Source organism: Odocoileus virginianus, chromosome 29, assembly GCF_023699985.2.
Source record: "Odocoileus virginianus isolate 20LAN1187 ecotype Illinois chromosome 29, Ovbor_1.2, whole genome shotgun sequence".
NCBI lineage: Eukaryota > Metazoa > Chordata > Mammalia > Artiodactyla > Cervidae > Odocoileus > Odocoileus virginianus.
Window position 1 is genome coordinate 11,721,763 of NC_069702.1, and position 21,314 is coordinate 11,743,076.

Below are 21,314 nucleotides of genomic sequence, written 5' to 3' on the forward strand. Positions count from 1 at the left end.
CTCTTTACTTGTGTGACTGTTGTGTAACGCTTCCTTTCCCTGCTAGACTAGATCTGGGAGGGCAGGAATGGGTGTGTTGTTCCCCACAGGAGTTAGGTAACATCTGTACCTCACAGAGTGCCGGAGATCCTGCACTCTGGATAAACACTGGAAAGGAAGGGAGACAAGGCTGGGAGAAGGAAGGGAGACTGGTAGGCAGGAGAGCCTGAGACAGGTTTGTAGCAAAGCGTGACCCCTTCCCCCTCTGCCAGCCTGGACCGGGCCATGTGAGTGTCCCTTTCACTTGTCTAAGCATCATTAGGAATTCTGAACGCCAAGTCATACTCCGCACATAACTTCTCATCACGAGAACAGAAGCATTATGAACAGCTTTCATTTCAAGATCTCTTTCCAAATAACTTCCTAACTCAAATTAGAGGAATTAAATGTTCTGTTACCCTAATAACTGAGACCATCTCACTAGAAGAACTTGCTCTGTCCCCGTGACTGAAGAGAATGCTAAATGAGGGCCGTTCCATGTGGCCACCCAGAGTGTGGTCCAGAGTGGAAGTTCTAAATTCAACTGTCTATGTTCAGCCATGGAACATGGAACAACATGTTCAGATGTTAACATGGAACTTGCCCGTCGGGGATGAGCTGCCATAATTGCTCAGTCCCTGCATCCCCTGATGCTGTGTCCCCTGTATTCCTGATGCTGTGAAAGCGCTGCACTCAATATGCCAGCAAATTCAGAAACTCAGCAGTGGCCACAGTACTGGAAAAGGTCAGTTTTCATCCCAATCCCAAAGAATGGCAATGCCAAAGAATGTTCAAAATACCTCACAACTGCACTCATCTCACACACTAGCAAAGTAACGCGCAAAATCCTCCAAGCCAGGCTTCAACAGTACATGAACCGTGAACTTCCAGATGTTCAAGCTGGTTTTAGAAAAGGCAGAGGAACCAGAGATCAAATTGCCAATATCCATTGGATCATCGAAAAAGCAAGAGAGTTCCAGAAAAATATCTACTTCTTCTTTACTGACTACACCAAAGCCTTTGACTGTGTGGATCACAACAAACTCTGGAAAATTCTTAAAGAGATGGGAATACCAGACCACCTGACCTGCCTCCTGAGAAATCTATATGTAGGTCAAGAAGCAACAGTTAGAACCAGGCATGGAACAACAGACTGGTTCCAAATAGGGAAAGGAGTACGTCAAGGCTGTATATTGTCACCCTGCTTGTTTAACTTATATGCAAAGTACATCATGTGAAACCCTGGGCTGGATGAAGCACAAGCTGGAATCAAGATTGCCAGGAGAAATATCAATACCCTCAGATATGCAGATGATACCACCCTTATGGCAGAAAGTGAAGAAGAACTAAAGAGCCTCTTGATGAAAGTGAAAGAGGAGAGTGAAAACTTTGGCTTAAAACTCAACATTCAGAAAACTAAGATCATGGCATCTGGTCCCATCTCTTCATGGCAAATAAATTGGGGAAACAATGGAAACAGTGAGAGACTTTATTTTCTTGGGCTCCAAAATCCCTGCAGATGTTGACTGCAGCCATGAAATTAAAAGACACTTACTCCTTGGAAGAAAAGCTATGACCATAGATAGCATATTAAAAACCAGAGACATTACTTTACCAACAAAGGTCCATCTAGTCAAAGCTCTGGTTTTTCCAGTAGTCATGTATGGATGTGAGAGCTGTATTATAGAGAAACCTGAGCACTGAAGAACTGATGCTTTTGAACTGTAGTGTTGGAGAAGACTCTTGAGAGTCCCTTGGACTGCAAAGAGATCCAACCAGTCCATCCTAAAGGAAATCAGTCCTGAATATTCATTGGAATGACTGATGCTGAAGCTGAAACTATTTTTTGGCCACCTGATGCAAAGAAGAGACTCATTTGAAAAGACCCTGATGGTAGGAAAGATTGAAGGCAGGAGGAGAAAGGGACGACAGAAGATGAGATTGTTGGATGGCATCACCAACTCTATGGACATAAGTTTGAGTAAGCTTTAGGAGTTGGTGACGGACAGGGAGGCCTGGTGTGCTGAAATCCATGGGGTTGCGAAGAGTTGGACACGACTGAGCGACTGAACTGAACTGAACCTGTACTCAGAGCCCAGCACAGCCCATGAAGTGGGAAGAACGCGCTGCAGGAAGCACAGGCCCGGGTCTCTGTCTGGCTCTTGCCTTGTCAGCTGTGTGTGGTCTTCGATCCTCTGGCAATGTCCCCTTCCATGCTGTTGAGAGGTGAAAATGATTTGCATGTCATTTGCATGTTACACTTTGTCTCTAGAACACATGTCATGAGTTAAGAAGGAGGGCTTTAGGGCATCAGAGGCAGGGGTCAAGGAAGCCCAAATCCTCCTGCTGTGCCCCTTTCCCACCAGCTCCCGCAAAGTCCCTTAAAGGTCTGTTACTGGGTTCAAGCTTGCTCTGCTTACCCAGTCCAAGCTCGCTCTGCTCGCCGCAGGACTGGCCAGTGAATCCAAGAGACGAGGTGCTGAGTCAAGGAAGATGACTGTTTGGAAAGCCAGCTGACTGAAAAGATGGCAGGCCAGCACCTCAAAATAACCCCCTTATCAGGGCCTGGTTGCCAGGTTCTTTTATGGATCAGAGGATCATGGCAGGAGGTGAAGAAATAAGGTAAAAAGACTATTCAATCCTTGCATTTTCCCCTAGAATGGCAAGCCTTGGGTAGGGGAATGTGTTAGTTTCCCTTCCTACAATCTTTCACAGGTGGGAGGCTCAGGTTATTTCCCTGCGGGAGGCCATTATGTATGTTGATAAAAACCAAAAAGGGTTAAAGTCACAGAAGTAGATCTAGTGTAAATTTAAAATTAACCCTTCCCAGTTACAGGTTCATCCCACAGGGAGGAGCCTGGATGGAGGCAGATGAGAGATGCTTCCGCCCTGGGCATGCGCACAACTGTCCCATGTCCTCCTTTATCCAGGAGCAGTGGCATCTCTATAGAGTGACGGGAGTCTTCCAGAGTGATCCCCGCTGTTTGTTGTGCACCCATTAGAGAAAAAAATGCTTTAAAAAACTTTCATTTAAAAAGCTTTCACCACCAGTCTGAAAGAGAGTATGATTACCTTCTTTCAGAGAAAGGAGATTCAGAGACGTGAAATCTTTTGCCTCCAGACCCTCAGGTCACCAGAGGCAGCCCTGGGACTGAAATCCCGCCTCGCCCGCCTCCCAGAATCACAGCTCCATCCTCTCCACCGTCTGCCTCAGTGGATGGAGACAGTCAGGCCACCAGAGAGAGCACGGTTGTGTTGGGGTGAGGTCAACACAAATAGTCCGTGGGAGGGTCCGCCGTGGGACACGCTCCAGACTTCGTGTCTCCATGCAGTTCAGTGCCCTCAAACTGCCAGATCAAATAAGCCTCAGCGGAAGCAAAGACAGAGGCAGTTACCATCCGGCTCTGTAAGATGATGCAGGGAGAAAGACGTGGCTTTGTGGAGGAAGCCAATGAGACAGGCAGCTCGTGTGATGCGCGGGCCCTCCCTGTGGGGACAAGGCCAGTCCAGCAGGTCCCCCTTGCTGGCCCTGGATGAGGAGACTGTCCAAAGGAGTGATTTCTGCCTGTCACTGCAGAAATGCATTTAAGTACAGGAGAACTGGGGGCTTCCCAGGTGGCTCAGTGGCAAAGAACCCACCTGCTAATGCAGGAGACATATGAGATGTGGATTCGATCCCTGGGTGGGGAAGATCCCCTGGAGGAGGGCATGGCAACCCACTCCAGTATTCTTGCCCGGAGAATCCCATGGACAGAGGAGCCTGATGGGCTACAGTCCATGGGGTCGCAAAGAGTTGGACTCAAGTGACTTAGCACGCACATAAGACAGGGTCACTTATACCTGTCCCTGTGAGCCTGCAGTGTTCTGCACAGTGACTCTCCGCTAACATTTTAACCCGTCAGGAGTGCCCGAGGCAGTTTGCTCCAGGGAGAGCTGGAGGCAGGGAAGAAGCTGGGGTGGGAAGGGGAGTGAGTGGCAGGAAGGAATGTGGCGCCAGCTTCCACAGAGAACACAGATCATGTGAGATCAGAGACTGGAAGCTTCTGACAGAGGAACAGGTCAGGGCGTGGGGTTCAGGGCTGACGCTGAGAATAACACAAACATCAGCTCCACCTTTGCAGCAGGGTGTCAACTGGGAAAAAAAAAAAGTCACAACCTGAAAGTAGAGTAGTTTTCTTTGGTGGAAATCTTAAAGACTCCGAACTTGGGAGGCAGCATCTCAGTAGCCCTGAGAAAACTGCTCCAAGGAGGTGGGAGGTGGAGCCAGGCTGTATACAAGTTTGCAACAAAGGGAGCAGGCAGTCTGAACACCAAAGATTATTGTGAGGTAAGGAAAATCAGATGTCAAGTTTAGGAATTTAGTGTTCTTCCATGTATGGGGAGATGAAAGCCTCTGGGCTCACTGAATTCATTCCTTTCATATGCACCTCAGTTATCTGGGGCCAATTCCTGTTTCTTAATTGCTTACATCCTCAATTCCCTGTCCTAGCCTCATTGGATGGCTGCTTCTTGCATTCCCCAGAGTTCCTCAGCAGTCACCATCGTAGGGGGTGATGGTATCTGCTGGATCGCTGGGATTGTGTTCCGTTTTGGGAGCCCTCATTCACCTTTACGAAATCATTGATGATTGTGACCTTTCTTGCCCATGGATATGGCCGGAAATATTTCATTTCACAAATGAAACTGGGCATGGTCGAGAGACCACTGACTGTTGAAAATCCATGAATTTGGGTGAAGATTAAGAAAGGCATCTAAACTGCTCTGAGCCAACCCTGAAGACGTGCTGGGGATCACGGTCACCTTCAACATATAAACAAATCCAGTGGAGACTGAGGCTTTTGGGGAAATTTTGGCTTCTTTTGTAGCCCTAGGAGCTCTAGGAATTAATGAATTTATCAGGAGTCACTTCTCTGCCCTATGGGTGTGACAGCAAAGATACAGTTTAAAATTCTAACTTATCAGCTCCCTCAAATGAGAGGCAGACACAAACAGGAGTGGCTTTCTTTTATGTGAACACTAAAACCCATTTTTGCCACCAGGTGTATCAGTGCCCACAAGCTCAGAGAATTATGTGCAGTGGTTTTTACTGGAGTGTGTGTGTGTGTGTGTGTGTGTGTGTGTGTGTACATGTGCATGCTTGATCATGTCCAACTCTTTGTGACCCCATGGACTGCAGCCTGCCAGACTCCTCTGTCCATGGGATGTCCCAGGCAAGAATACTGGAGTGGGTTGCCATTTCCTCCTGCAGAGAGTCTCGAGATGTGCATGGTTTTCTATCATTCAGCAAACTGTTGCTTTTCAAGGAAATGGCTGGGATTGAGGGAACACAATGATTTATGTTCAGCCTATTGGTCCAAAAGTTTGGATCAAAGAATAGTGACAAGCCTCATTCAGTTCCTAACATCTCCCAGGAAGGGTATGTAGTTATCCTCTTTTGACCGACAAGAAGAAGGAATCTCAGCTGGACAGAGAAAATTGTCTGAGGTCGTACAGGTAGTTCAAGATGGAGCCAGGTCTCCAAACTCCAAATCAGTGATTTTCTGATGCCCTGTGAGTGTCTGATGTAATGTGAGTGCCTGTTAAGGTTAGGTTTGACCTCACATGGCAGAAACCTCAACAGCAACCTAAACAATAGGCCTTCTCTCTCACATGAAGGAAATTGAAAGGGCTGGTACAATAGTCCCAGGACCACATTCCATGGTTTGCAGAAGGCAGTCCTGATTATAGCTGATATCCTAGAAACATTATTAACACTCTCCAAAGTGCTCAGGTTTGGATAATGAACTATAAAATCACCCCTAGTGAGAATGGAGGCAGTCTCCTTCTAACTTCTTGCTCCAGCATCTGAACAGGTGGCTTTCACCCCATAAGAGTTCTATGTATAGTTATGCAGCTTGAGAGTTGTGGAACGCGCAGGAGCTTCATTCACGTTGTACCCATTATAGATTTATTCTGACAATTTTCCAAAAGATGATAGTAAAATGTCTTGTGGATCAGAGACCATCCCTTATTCTCAGAATGTTACCTTGGGGCTAAAAGCAGTACTGTCCCAAGAGGGCTGCTGAAGCTGCAGCCATCACATTCACCATCCTGACCAGCAGAAAAGAGGAAGGGCAAAAATGGAATCACACCTCTTTGGTGAAAACCTACTTTTAAGGAGAATTCCTGGAAACCCCACCAAGATTTCTATTCTTATCTCATTGCCACACTTAGCCAAGCACACTCCCAGTAATGTTGACATTCTTTTAGTAATGGGAGAAGGAAGAAAATAAGTCATCACCTTGGCTCATAGCTCCACTTTATGCCTCTGGACTTAGCAGCAAATTCAGAGACCATCTTGTACCTGAATTTAGTTTAGGAAGCAGATGCCTCTCACTGACCCTTCTGCCTTCTTTGTCTCTCCTACTTTATAGATTTGGTTCTACACCAACAGTATCTTTGGAAAAGCTGGAATCACTCCAGAAAAGATCCCATACATCACCTTGAGCACAGGTGGCACTGAGACTCTGGCTGCCATCTTCTCTGTAAGTAAATCGAGGATTATTCCTGAGAACATCGTGGGGTTTAAATAGCACTGTGAACCCCCAGGGGACAAACCAGAATGCCTTTAAAGGAACGTGCCTTTGTCACTCCGAAGGTGTCTGAATTTGGGGAGTTTATCATGAAGTTGCCACAGATGTTTCAGTCATCTAGAGAACATTCTTATCTACATCTTGTTTCCCTGTTGTCTTCTTTTTAATAGTAACTCCTTTCTTTGAAATCTCACCTAGTAAATGACACGCTGTGATGGGCACCCTGTGAAGAGGGCCATGGCTCCCTGGGAGGCCAGATCAGAGTCTGTACAAACCTAAGTTCTGTTACCATGACTTTAAAACCATCAGCTGTCATCACCACCCTCAAACATGTAAGGGTTTGCCAGCCAAAGAAAGGAGAAAGGACGCTTCAGTCCATCGGTTCAAGAGGGAAGCTTTAATAATAAGCCACAGTGTCCAAAAGAAGAGAGACATAGAGCTCATCACTCTTTCTCAACTTGAGTGTGTAAAATAAACATTGAGGGGAAAATAAAACCTTAGGGTTTTCAGAATCTGGCAGCAGTTGCACAGGTTTTGCCAAACCAGAATTGAATCCTGGCTCTGGAACTTCTTGACTGTGTGGTGTTGGACAATGCATTCCACTTCTCTGTTCTTCAGTTTCCCCCTTTATGAGCTATTCCTTTCTCTTCTACCTTGACCTTGATGAAGTAGCTCATTTATTTCCACTTGTGCTCACTGATTTGTGTTGCCAAGATTGATGCCAGTGCCAACAGGCAGAGGCTTCTAATTGTATTCCTGCCTCATTTTCAAAAGAACAGTTTAATTTGCTCCTTGCTCTTAATGGTGCATTCTAACAAGATGCTTTTAAAAACGCATGTCATGAAATTGTTGAGACCTGATGCTTGTCCCCTTTTTCCACTCATGGTCTTTTTGTTAGAGGAAAACATATCTTGATGTTTCACAACCTGGAAGTTTCGCAGAATTCTTGTCTCAGTTTACAGAAAGCACTCAATTGTCATTAGCAATTTTTACATGGATAAGCAAGAAAGCACAGTCAGCCTGGAATGAAAGTGATGGGTTTGTTTTTTGAGGGTTTTTGTGTAAAGTATTTTGTTGCTATAAGAAATCAACATGAGCTTATTAGAGTAAATTCATAAAATATGAAAATAGAAACAAAGAAGAAATACCTACAATCATACTACCCAGATAAGTTTGGCAAAATTTCTTTTGTTCTCTAGACATAGACAGCTGTATTAATCTAGTACTCAGTATAATGCTATCTTTAGCTCAAAATTGCTAATTATTAGAGAGATGCAAATCAAAATTACAATGAGGTATCATCTCACGCCAATCAGAATGATCATCATTAAAAAGTCTAAAAATAACAAATGCTGGAAAGGGTGTGGAGAAAAAGGAACCCTCCTACACTGTTAGTGAGAATGCAAATTGTTGCATCCACTGTGGAGAATGGTATGGAGTTTCCTTAAAAAGCTAAAACTGGAGTTGCCTATGATACAGCAGCCTCACTCCTGGGCCAATACTCAGAGAAAACTGTAATTCGAAAAGATACATGCACCCCAGTGTTGATGGTAGCACTGTTAACAATAGCCAGGACATAGAATCAACCTGTGTCCATCCACATAGGAATGAATAAAGAAGATGTGGTATAGATATACACAATGGAATATTACTTGGCCATAAAAAGAATGATATAATGCCATTTGTAGCAACATGGATGGACCTACAGATTATCATACTAAGTGGAGTAAGTCAGGCAAATATCATATGATACCACTTATATGTGGAATCTAAACTATGACACAAATGAACTAATTTACAAAACAAAACAGACTCACAGGCATAGAAAGCAAATTTATGGTTACCAAAAGGGAAAGGTGTAGGCGGGAGGGACAAAGTAGGAGTTTAGGATTAGAAGATACACACTGCTATATATATTATAAACAATAAAGTCCTACTGTATAGCACAGGGAACTATATTCAACATCTTGTAATAGCCTATAATGGAAAAGAATATGAAAAAGTGTACATACATATAAATATATACATATAACTGAATCACTTTGCTATATACCACAAACGAACACAAACTGTAAATCAACTATAATTTTAAAACTCCTGTCTCTAGACTAGTTTTAATTCTGCTTTTTGTCCACCTAAACTTATGCCCAAAGGATTTTCCATTTTATTATTTATTGTTTGAGTAAATTTTTATTGATGGTGATGGTTTAGTCATCAGGTCTTATCCGACTCGTGTGACCTCATGGACTGTAGCCCACCAGGCTCCTCTGTCCATGGGATTTCCCAGGCAAGAATATGGAGTGGGTTGCCCTTTCCTTCTCCAGGAGATCTTCCCAACCCAGGGATCAAACCCAGGTTTCCTGCATTGCAGGCGATTCTTTATTGACTGAGCCACCAGGGAAATTTTTATTGAAGTATGACACATATACGGAAAAAGTACACAGATTGTTGCCCCCTCTGAATTAACACTAGTTGTGACAGCTGTATCATTCTTCAAGAATTGGCTGTAAAGCCATGTCCTTAACCGTTGTCTACGGGGTGGGGTTATTGAGTGTCTCTGCGCAAATGGCAGAGCCACACTGGCCAGAATCTGATCCCAGCTCCACCCCTTTTAAACTGCATGACCCCAGTGAGATATTCAACAGCTCTGTGATTCAGTTTCCCCATTTCTATAATAAGGACACCATCCCCGCCTCATAGGGAAGGAGTGAGGATTAAACAAGTGGGCACATACTTCATGATGAACACAATGCCTGGCACGTGATGTAACTCAGTGAGTGTGAATTATTCTCGTTCTGGCTAGGTAGGTTCCCATTGTTTGTCACTTTAAATAAGGCTGTGATGGACATTCTTGCAGAGAGCAGAACTTTGTAGGGTCTCTTGCAATCTTTCCATAGCTGAGGAAACCAATTCAGTTCAGTTCAGTCACTCAGTCGTGTCTGACTCTTTGCTACCCCATGGACTGCAGCACACCAGGCTTCCCTGTCCATCACCAACTCCTGGAGCTTGCTCAAACTCATGTCCATTGAGTCGGTGATGCTGTCCAACCATCTGAGGAAACCAAGACCAAAAGAAATGACTTACTCAGGATCCCACAGCAGTAGGTCAGAGCCTGAGGGCGTGGGGAGCACTAACATCTAAGGCCTCTCTCTTCCCAAGACCCTGAGTGCTTTACCTGAGGTCTCAGGAAGGTACACATCAGTCCTGGCAGTCCGGTGACTGTTTGAAAAAGGAGCCAACAGAGGGCGTGGTGATGCTTCCAGCCTCCGTCTCTCTGACCCCCGGCTTCTGGTGCCCACTCTCTGGCTGGCAGATCACCCTCTATAAAGCCGACAGCCTTTGATGAAGTCCTGCTTATGAGGACTAGTCCCAGGAAGGAGGAAAATGACTTTGTCCTCCTGGGAGAGAAACAGAGGAGTTTTCTAAGATCAGAGCTAGGGGTCACAACCTCTGAAGAGTCTGCCCACTTCTCCAAGTTTGGATTCTGATGGGCCACGGTCATTTGGATCTTGTACACTCCAGAGGTGTGGGCATCTCGGTGAGGGCCCAGAGCAGGGACATCGGTTTCATAGAGTTGGTGGTGCATATGTGCGTGCTAAGTCACTTCAGCCGCGTCTGACTGCAATCCACCAGGCTCCTCTGTCCAAGGGATTCTCCAGGCAAGAATACTGGAGTGGGTTGCCATGCCCTCCTCCAGGGAATCTTCCCGACCCAGGGACTGAACCCACATCTGCTGCATCTCCTGAATTAACAGGCGGACTCTTCCACTAGCACCACCTGGGAAGCCCAGGTATTGGTGAAAGTGAAAGTCGCTCAGTCGTATCTGACTGGTTGCCACCCCATGGACTTCCATAGTCCATGGAATTCTGCAGGCCAGAATACTGGAGTGGGTAGCCTTTTCCTTCTCCTGGGAATCTTCCCAACCCAGGTATCGAACCCAGGTCTCCTGCTTTGCAGGTGGATTCTTTACCAGCTGAGCTATCAGGGAAGCCCCAGGTGTTGGTGGACTTACTCATTCATGAGTCCATCCATGCCACAAGTGGCTTATATCATGCTTGTGGTTCAAGGTCACCAGTAACATTATTGTGACCTAAGGAGAAAGTCATAGAAACAGACATGTGCCTTGTGTAACACTGGGATGAGCTCTTGGGGTTTCAGGAGAAACAGGGGTTCCAGGAGGATTTCCTGGAGGAGGGACCCAAGAGGCTGAGAGCTGAAGGGCCAGCAGGAGCTAGACAGGTAAAGTGCAGCCCATGGCCCTGTGTCCAAGCTCCCAACCTGCACTCCCTCCCTAGTTTATCTTCTAGGAGAGCTGAAGATGCAGACTAGTTCATTGGAAACAGTCCTTAAAATGGTAACATTTACCCTAATCCCCAGAAAAATAATGAGATTAAATTCAGCATGAGGTTGGGAGTCTGGGATGGAACAAATGTGTTGAAGGGAGAAAGAGTTTGGACTCTTGGACCTGAGGCTCTGAATTCAAATCCTAATCATCTTTTTACCAGCTGAGTGGTTTGGAGGAAATTGCCCAACATCTCTGGATTTCTTTGTGCATCTTTAAAATGGGTACATAACCATGCCCACCCATGGGAGGCAGAATATCAACTCCCCAAGTGTCCACATCCTAATTCTTGGAAACACACATGTGTTATTTTACCTGGCAAAAGAGGTTTTGCAAATGTGATGAAGTCAAAGGTTTAGGATGGGGAGGTTATCCTGGATTATCCGGTGGGTCCAGGGTAATCACAGGCATCCTTACAAGAGAAGCAGGAGAGCCATATTCAGAGAAAGAGATGTGATGGTGTAGTGGAGGTGGTGTAATGTTGACTGTGAAGATGGTGGGAGGGGCCGCAAGCCAAGGAGTGCAGGCGGCCTTGAGAAGCTGGAAAAGGTGAGGAACAGATCCAGAAGGGACACAGCCCTGCTGACAACTGACTTTTTAAAACTAATGTTATTTATCTATTTATTTCTGACTGTGCTGAGTCTTCGTTGCTGTCGACAGGCTTTTCCTGTGGTTGCGAAGAGCAGGGGCTACTCGTTTCCCTGCAAGTGCTTCTCATTGTGCTGGCTTCTTTTGTTGGGAAGCACAGGCTCTAGGGCACACAGGCTTCGGTAGTTGAGGCACCTGGGCTCAATAGTTGCTGTGCCTGGGCTCTAGAGCGCAGTTCAGTGGTTGCGGTGCATGAGCTTAGTTGAACTGCAGCACATGGGATCTTCCTGGCCCGGTAATCAAACCTGCAACGACTGACTTTTGCTCCATGAGACCTGTTTTAGACTTGTGACCTCCAGAACTGTGAGAGACTAAATATATGTTTCTTTAAGCCACTAAGTTTGTGGTAATTTTTTACAGCCGCCACAGAAAACTAATGCACCACCTTACAGAATTTGTCACGGAAACAAAACCCAAAGTACACGAAGGTCCCCTGGGTGGTCCTGACAGTCAGTATTCAGGACATCTTTTGCCCCTTCCCCGGTGGCTCAGATGGTAAAGAATTTTCCTGCAAATGTGAAAGACCCAGGTTCAAGCCCTGGGTCGGGAAGATCCCCTGGAGAATGAAATGGCAGCTTGCCTGGAAAACTCCATGGACAGAGGAGCCATGAGGCCACAAAGTCAGACATGACTGAGCAACTAACACTTGCCCTTCCCAAGTTCTTATTACCTTGTTTCCAAATATATACTTACTATTCCTCCAAACCTGGGCAGTAATTGCCTATCAAAAGGACTTGCCAAGTTTTTTTTTTTTTTCTTTCTTCTCACTGAGATTTTTGACAGTCTATTAAAATGGCTTTGGGCCCTAAAAACACCAAGAAAGACATTTTTGTTCATTTGATCTGCAATTAATTTCGGCTCCTGGCATTGCCGGTCAGCTTGGGCAGCTGTAAATGACTGCCATCTTGCAGAAAGAGCTGGTTTTCCAAATTGCCCTTCTTGACACAGCATAAACTCTCTGATGAGTGAAGGTCCACGGAGTGTCACTCAGGCCACGCGGGCCCGAGGGTCCGCCACCACATGGCTGGCTTGTGGAAAGCGAGACATTCCATTAAGAGGCAGGGATGCGTTTTAAATCAGGGGAAGCAGAATTCATATAAACCACTCTTACTCTTTCCTCAGTAAGCGTTTGCGATTGTCAGGGAATGGACTATGTCATCGAGCTGAAGTTAAAAAAAATCTACTGATTTCTACCACCCACTCTGCTTCCCAACAAGTCTCACAATTTCATCAAAAACTTGAGTGTTTCCTTCAGTCTCGAGCCCCAGATCAGCTGCATATTAGAGGAGATAGTGGGTGGAAGTGATGATGCAGTGTGATGTGGTCCCCAGGCCCTGCACTTACCAGCTGGGTGACCTTGGGCCCATTATTCAGCCTCTCTGGGCCCCAGTTTCCTCTTGGGGGTGAGAACAAATCCTTTTCTCAACAGGTTTATCCTAAGAATCATACAGTAATTCACAGTGCTTGGCATGGAGCAGGCACTCAATAATTGTTCATTATTGTTATAGACTGAACTGTGTCCTCTGAAAATTCAGATCATACAGTTCTAACCCCTAGTACTTTAGAGTGTGACCTGGTTTGGAAAGAGGGTCATTTCGGATATAATTAATGGAGATCATACTGGAGCTGGGGAGATCCCTCATCCCATGTGCAAGGGGCATGGGTTTGATCCCTGGTTGGAGAAGACACATCCCACGTGCCACGTGGCTGTAAAGTAAAAACAAAACAACATAGACGGCAGAGGGAGCTGCCAGAGGGAAGGCCTGCATCAGCCAGACCCCGGCAGGAGAGGGCCGACCCAGCTCAGCGAACAGGAGGGGCTGGAGGGCCGATTCACTCAGGATGGGCAGGTCTGTAGGTCATCAGGACCCAGCAGCCACAATGTGCTTGTAGGAAAGGAACCAGGGGACCATCACCTGGCCCCACTCCCTTCCTCCTGATTTCTTATAGGAGCCGTATTTGGTGACACTCTCTGGATTTCCCTGGTGGCTCAGACAGTAAAGTGTCTGCCTTCAATGCGGGAGACCCAGGTTTGATCCCTGGGTCGGGAAAATCCTCTGGAGAAGGAAATGGCAACCCGCTCCAGTACTGTTGCCTGGAAAATTCCATGGATGGAGGAGCGTGGTGGGCCCATGGGGCTGCAAAGAGTCAGACACGACTGAGCAACTTCACTTTTTCAGAGGGCAAGGGGGCTGCTGATCTGATCTTGCAGGTGTTCCTCCAGGACATATGGATCTGGAGAGGCGGGTGGAGGATGTCTAGAGTAGGCTTTGTGCAGGAGCAGGAGTATGTCTGCAAATTAGAGAGACAGCTTGGGGCCCGGCGGGGCTGGAGAGGGTGCAGCCAAGGGTGTCGAAGCAGGGTGTCCTGTTGCGTTTTAGAAGGATCTCTCTGGCCACCATGAACAGATGTGGGCAGCGGTGGTGAGGACAGAAGCAGGGAGAGTGTGGGGAGGCTTGAAGAGAGGCTGCTTTACCCAGTGAATCATCAAACTGAAGGTGCTCTATGGCTGGCCTCAAAGCTGAGTTCATTCAATCCTCCCCGACAGGGGGAGACTCTTCCATTGATGTATAATGATCCTGCAGTATTTCTGTGGGCCACAGATTGGCAGGGAGAAACAACCCCCTACTTCCACTAAAAGACTAAGTCCCCAATGTTTCTAACAAAGATTTCAGACCATTTCAGGTGGGGAGGGGTCACATCAAACAGAATCACCCATGCTTCTCATTCGGCCCCCAAGCTCCCTGGAAGATGGCTTCCCCGGGCGCCGTCCAAGTGGGCAGCACCCACCAGAGCTGAGAAGTTAAAACACTGGCTAAGCAGCTTTTCATATCTGGCGCTTACATCATCATTCAAGAAGCACTGACGCAGTCTACTGCCTGGTGAGAAGAATGCTTGTGGACATGGGGACCCTCGGATTCCGAGGATTCCTCCTCATGGGAGGGAGCATTAGAAGGGGAGCCAGGAAGGCGGGTGCAGAGTCAGGGCGCAGCATCCCCAAGCAGACGAGTAGTTTTGCGCTGGAAGCCCATTTCTCCAAAGTACGCCTCCCACCTGGGAAGCCCCGGTGGCTCAGCGGTAAAGAATTCTCCTGCAACACAGGAGACACAGGTCAATCCCTGGGTCGGGAAGATCCCCGGAGGAGGGCATGGCTACTCACTCACTCCAGTATTCCTGCCTGGGAAATCCCATGGACAGAGGAGCCTGGCAGGCTACAGTCCTTGGAGTTTTGAAGAGTCGGACATGACCTAGCGATTAACCAACAATAACAAACCCTCCCACTCACTCCCAACTCATGATACCTTTAATCAGGTGGTTCTGTTTCTGAGTTTGGCCAAGGATGTTCTCTGCAGCCCACCTGCCACATGCCTAAAACTTTATTTCCCACCAAACTTCTTCTGATTCCCTCCCCATCACTCCAGTAGCCTCCTTGGGCTCTCCCATATCTGGGTTTTCCCACAGTGTCCCCCATCCAAGGGAGGAAGGCGGGGATCCCAGGCTCCAGATGTGGGAGCAGTGACTCCCAAGTCCGCTGGCCACTCTGTCTTTCTCAACTCCTTTAAGAGCTATTTTTTTTCCCGTCTGCCGAAAGTTGAGAATGGTTTAAATTATGATCATAAACCTCTTAAGATCCACATTTTACTTTCCCAAGAGAGGAAGGAGGGAGGGCTATGTCCCCCTTAGAAGCTACAGAAGCACTGGCCTGAAGTCATTTCTAAAGTGACTCAAGAGGAGAAGGTCCTCCCAGGACTTGAAAACCTGGAGAAGCCTGGTCTGCTGGCAACCTCTGCTGTGATTCCAGGGGGTTCCCATCCAAGTCTGATTTTGCCGTTTGCTTGAAATGTCTCAAGACCACTTGAATTTATTATACTTAAGGAGCATTTGACCACCCTGGAATAACAATCATTTTGAAAGTTACCTTCTTCTTTTCTCATACCTTTGGCCCAAACAGAGATACATGTCTCACACACATTCATCTTTGAAATAGGAATTTCCAAACAAAGGGCTTCCCTTGTGGCTCAGCTGGTAAAGAATCCACCTGCAATGTGGGAAGCCTGGGTTCGATCTCTGTGTTGGGAAGATCTCCTGGAGAAGAGGAAGGCTACCCACCCCGGTATTCTGGCCTGGAGAATTCTGTGGACTATATAGTCCATGGGGTTGCAAAGAGTCGGACACAACTGGCGACTTTCATTTTTCCAAACAAAATTTATGTTTCAGTGGATTATTTTTAACGCGCAATTTAGAGAGAGCCATTTTCAAGTAGAAAACGATTTCTGAGACCCTTTCTTCTGAACACAGACTTAAACTCTCAGATAACCACAGCTCTACAAGGTCTCTGCTTCTTTTCAGTCTGAAATTTGTGAAGGCAAAGATTAGATTAGCACTTGCATATTTAAAACAGAAATACTAGCAGTAAAAAGTAATGTGGTAATTTGACATTTTTTCTCATGCAGTCTGTGTTGGCTTTCCTTTCTTGGCAAGAGAGTTGAATCAGCAATAATAACAAGTGCATCCTGTGTTCCTTTCTCGCATCCTTCCATAAGTAAAGCCTAACCAATCATCCAGCTTCTGTCTAGAGCATCACTAATTGTTGGTGTGGCAAGGGCTCCTCAGGGACCCCACCATCCCCAAGTGTCAAGATCAAGGACCACCATTTGGAATACTGGAGTGCTGGCCTCTGTCTGGGAGGCATCTTGCTCCAGTGTTCAGATTGTGTGCATGCATGCATGTGTGTGTATGTGTGTGGTGTGTGTGTGTGACACAGTAGGTTTGAAGAAATTTTGACAGTTTTGTCAAGCTGGATTTCTGCAGCCCGGGTCTGTGTGAGTTCCCCTAGGCTAAGAGCCAGTCTATAATAAGCACTCAGTACATAGTTGCTTAATTGAGTGAGACTCAATTATAGCCGTTTGGGAAAGGAGCATCTGCTAAGTAGATGGAGCGCTTTGCCTCTGGCTGGGATCCACGTCCTCTGCCTCCCAGCAGTCAGATCAGGTGCTCTGAAGGAGATGGAGACCCCGGCATCAGCGCGTCCTCTCTCTGAAGCCCTGCACACAGTCAGCATACACAGCTGCTCAGGAGCATGAAGTCAGGCCAGGCAAAGGCTGAGTCCACAGGAGCCAGCAGGATCAGGAAGGGCCCGGCCTGGAATAGGACAGAAGAACATGGTGTATTTATCTGTGTGCTCAATCACGTCCGACTCTTTGTGACCCCATAGACTGTAGCCCGCCAGGCTCCTCTATCCATGGGATTCTCCAGGCAAGAATACTGGAGTGGGTTGCCATTTCCTTCTCCAGGGGATCTTCCCAACCTGGGGATCGAACCCACGTCTCTGGCATCTCCTGCATTGGCAGGTGGATTCTTTACCATTGAGTCCACTGAGTGAACTCTTACAGGGCCCTGCCAACCCTGAGATGTCAGAAGTTTTACCAGCTGCTGAGTTCTTCAAACCCTAGACACTTAGCTGCAAACAGGCAACACAGTATAGACAAAGATTGACCTATAAAGTTCATATAAAGTAATGTTAAGTGAAGGGCTTCGTGGTGGCTCAGTGGTGAAGAGTCTGCCTATAATGAAGGAGCTGCAGGTTCGATCCCTGGATTGGAAAGACCCCCTGGAGGAGGGCATGGCAACCCACTCCAGTGTTCTTTCACGGAGAATCCCATGGACAGAGGAGGCTGGCAGGCTACAGTCCATAGGGTCACAAAGAGTCTGACATGACTGAAGTGATTGAGTATGCGCAATGTATGTGAAATACTATAGAGACACATTAAGTCAGATTTGAAAGCTTTGATTGAGTCACATTTGAAATAAATGGAATTTTTTTTGTTACTGTTCAGTCACTTAGTCGTGTCTGACTGAGACCCCATGGGCTGTAGCATGCCAGGCTTCCCTGTCCTTAGGCTCTCTTTTCCTTCCTTCCACCCTTTCCTTCTTTCTTCATTTGCTTCATCATTTAACAGACAATATGCTAAGCCCTGCTCTCCATCAGACTTGAGCTCCCTGTATGGGTTTGCTACAGCTACATAACAAAGCATCACAAACTGAGTGGCTTAGACACAGACCTCTCACCATTCTGGAGGTCCTAAGTCTGAAACAAGGTGTTGGAGGGTGGATTCCTTCTGAGGTTGAGGGAGGATCTGTTCCAGGACTCTCCCCTGGCATCTGGACATTTGCTGGCAATCGCTGGCTCTCCTCAGCTTGGGGAAACATCACCCTGATCCCTGCCTTCATCTTCACATGGCCTTCTCCCTATGTGCGTGTGTGTGTGTGCACATTTTTCCCTTTTTGTAAGGACACTAGTCATCCTGGATTAGGGCCCTAAGGACCTCATTGGGACTTGACTATCACCTGTGTGGTTGTTGTCGTTATTGTTTAGTTGCTCAGTTGTGTCCAACTCTTTTGTGACCGCATGGACTATAGCCCACCAGGCTCCTCTGTCCATGGGATTTCCCAAGGAAGAATACTGGAGTGGGTTGCCATTTCCTCCTCCAAGAGACCTTCCAGACGCAGGGATCGAACCTGCGTCTCCTGCATTGGCAGGCGGATTCTTTACCACTGAGCCACCAGGGAAGCCCGGTTACCTCTACAAAGACCCTATTCCCAAATCAGGTGGCATTCTGAGACACCAGGGGCTAGGCCTTCAACCTGTCCTCGGGGGAGGACGCAATTCAGCTCATCCATTCCCCAAGGGCAGGGACGCCTGTCTCTCCTCTGTGCCCCAGTGCCAGGGTCTCCCACAGTGAAGGAAAGAAAGCTTTGGGAAAGTGTGTTCTTTTCAAAGTTCTAGATGTTACTTTGTCTTACTGACAGTGAGGACAGGTAATATAGTACAGGAGTTAAGAGCAAGACTCTGGAACCAGACTGCCGGGACTAAAATGGTGGCTCTGCCTCCGTGTGACTTTGGGTAAGCTGCTAAACCTTTCTGAGCCTCAATTTCTGGATATAACAGAGGATGACAGTAGCATACCCTATTAGCATGCCCTAATAGCATAATAGAGATATTATGAAGATTAAGTTATTGCTATATATAAAGGTGTCTAGAACTATGTCTGGCACATAGTAAGTGCTATAATGGTGTTCCCTAAACCATAATCAAGGTATGGTGTTGACAATAAGGATAGCTACAGACCAATGTCATAGAATAAAGTAAAGAAATACAAAATGTGCCAAAGTAATTTAATGCAAAATGATGGTCTTTATTAAGAAATGGTGCCATAAAAACTAGATAGTCACATCGAAAAAAAAAAAAGAAACATCTCTTGTCTCATGCTACACAAACAAATTAACTCAAAATTGACCATAGACTAAAACATAGAAGATAAAATTACAAGACATCTAGAAGAGAACATAGGAGGAAGTCTTTGCAACCTTGAGGTAAGCAATGATTTCTTAGGTGGGATGTAAGAAGCATGAACTATTTTTTAAATTGAAACATAATTGTACAATATTATGTGAATTATTTTGGGGGGCTCCAAAATCACTGCAGATGGTGATTGCAGCATGAAATTAAAAGACGCTTACTCCTTGGAAGGAAAGTTATGACCCACCTAGACAGCATATTAAAAAGCAGAGACACTTTGCCAACAAAGGTCCACCTCGTCAAGGCTATGGTTATTCCAGTAGTCATGTATGGATGTGAGAGTTGAACTATAAAGAAAGCTGAGCGTCGAAGAATTGATGCTTTTGACCTGTGATGTTGGAGAAGACTCTTGAGAGTCCCTTGGACTGCAAGGAGATCGAACCAGTCCATCCTAAAGGAGATCAGTCCTGGGCATTCATTGGAAGGACTGATGCTGAAGCTGAAACTCCAATACTTTGGCCACCTCATGCGAAGAGTTGACTCATTGGAAAAGACCCTGATGCTGGGAAAGATTGAGGGCAGGAGGAGAAGGGGATGACAGAGGATGAGATGGCTGGATGGCATCACCAACTCAATGGACATGAGTTTGAGTAAGCTCCGGGAGTTGGTGATGGACAGGAGGCCTGGTGTACTGCAGTTCATGGGGTCTCAAAGAGCCGTACAAGACTGAGTGACTGAACTGAACTGATGTGAATTTCTGGTGATGAAGCTTGTTTTTAATTGACCAGTTGGATTTCATCAAAAGTAAAAGTAAGAGCTGGAGACTTCCCTGGTGTTCAGCAGTTGAGAGACCGCCTTACAGTGAGGGGAATGTGAGCTCAATCCCTGGTCAGGGAACTGAGACCCCATATGCCTCTAAGCTCACAGCTACTGACCTGGAATGCCACAGCTAGAGAGCCTATGTGCCAGAAGGAGAGATCCCGCATGATGTAATGAAGACCCCATGTGCTGCAAACAAGATCTAATGCAGGCTAAGTAATTAATGAGTCTTTCTAAAAAGCAAAAGCTGTGACTATTTAAAAGCATGTTAATGGAATGGAAAGGCAAGCCAGACTGGGGAATATTCGCAAAGTACACATTCACATGGGACTTGAATCGAGAGTATGTGAAGAATTCTCAATGATTCAACAATAAGAAGACCAACAACCCCCTTGAAGATCAGAAAACTGAATAGACACTTTACGAAAGAAAATACCAAAACCCACCATGAGCAGATGAAAATTTGCTCAACACCAATAATCATCAGGGCAATTAAAGCTAAAACCCATAATGAGATACCACAACTCACCATAAGGATGACTAAAGTTAAAACAATGAAGAGTCCCAAATGGTGATGAAGATTTGGAGTAACTGGGACTTTAGTACACTGCTGGAGGGACTTTAAATGGAAAACAGTTTGGCAGTTTCTTGTCAAGTTTTACTCATACAACCCAGCCATTTTCTCATAAATAATTACCCAAAAGAAATCAAAACACACATCTACACAGAGATTTGAACACTGATCTTCATAACAGTTTTATTCATAAGAGCCCAAACTGGAAACAGCCCAAATGTCTGTCAACTAATGAATGGAGAAACAAATTGTGGTATATCCATTCAATGGAATACTACTGAGCACTAAACAGGAATAATTTACAAATGTATACAACACAGATGAATCCCAAAAGTATGTTGATGACCAGTAAGGAAATATCATCTCATCTAAACTAATCTAATCTATACTGGTGGAAAGCTATCAGCAGTTGCTTGGGGCCAGGGAACTTTGAGATGACAGAAATGTTCCATATCTTGGTGTGGTCAGTGCTTTATGAGTGTGTAAGTCTCACAAAACTTACCAAACTGCACATTTTACTGAACAGGTACATTTTACTGAATCTAACTACACATCAATCTAACAAGAAAAAAAGCTTTACCATTTTTATTCCACCACTGATCCTAGCACTATGGAGTGGGCAGCAGGTGGAGGTAAATGGCTGCTGAATAGATTAATTGCCCTGGCTCAGGAGTCCCCAGAGGGACTTTCTTTAAAGCATCAGGAAGCTAACAGTTCATCCCTAGCTGACACCAGGAGCCTTCAGAGGCTGCTGTTCACCTTGAGTTCATGTCTTCACTAATGATTTCCATGTTGAGTGGAAATACCATGTTGACTCTAATCCCTTTTGACAGGATGCACTTCAGTGCTATTTAAAGGAAGAAGAGAGCCCTGGAGACTGACCTTGTTTCCCATTAGGATGGAGAGGGTTTCCATCTTCTCTTTGTTTCACAGACATTTCCTTGGCATCTTCCTAGACCATTTACAAACTGTTTCCAAATCAAAGACGATGTTTCAGCTTTACTTCAGCTCAGGTTACTGTTTTGTGCAGACACTTTAGTG

The 21,314-nt window shown here is 46.0% G+C and overlaps 1 protein-coding gene across 1 annotated transcript in view; it reads left to right on the plus strand.

Annotated features, from left to right (window-relative positions):
- Positions 1-21,314, plus strand: part of SLC2A9 (solute carrier family 2 member 9) — a 204,662-nt gene that overhangs the window by 111,534 nt on the left and 71,814 nt on the right. Inside the window, exon 8 of the mRNA XM_070457990.1 lies at positions 6,432-6,542. Within this exon, the coding sequence (XP_070314091.1) occupies positions 6,432-6,542 (111 nt within the window). The remainder of the gene's footprint in view (positions 1-6,431; positions 6,543-21,314) is intronic.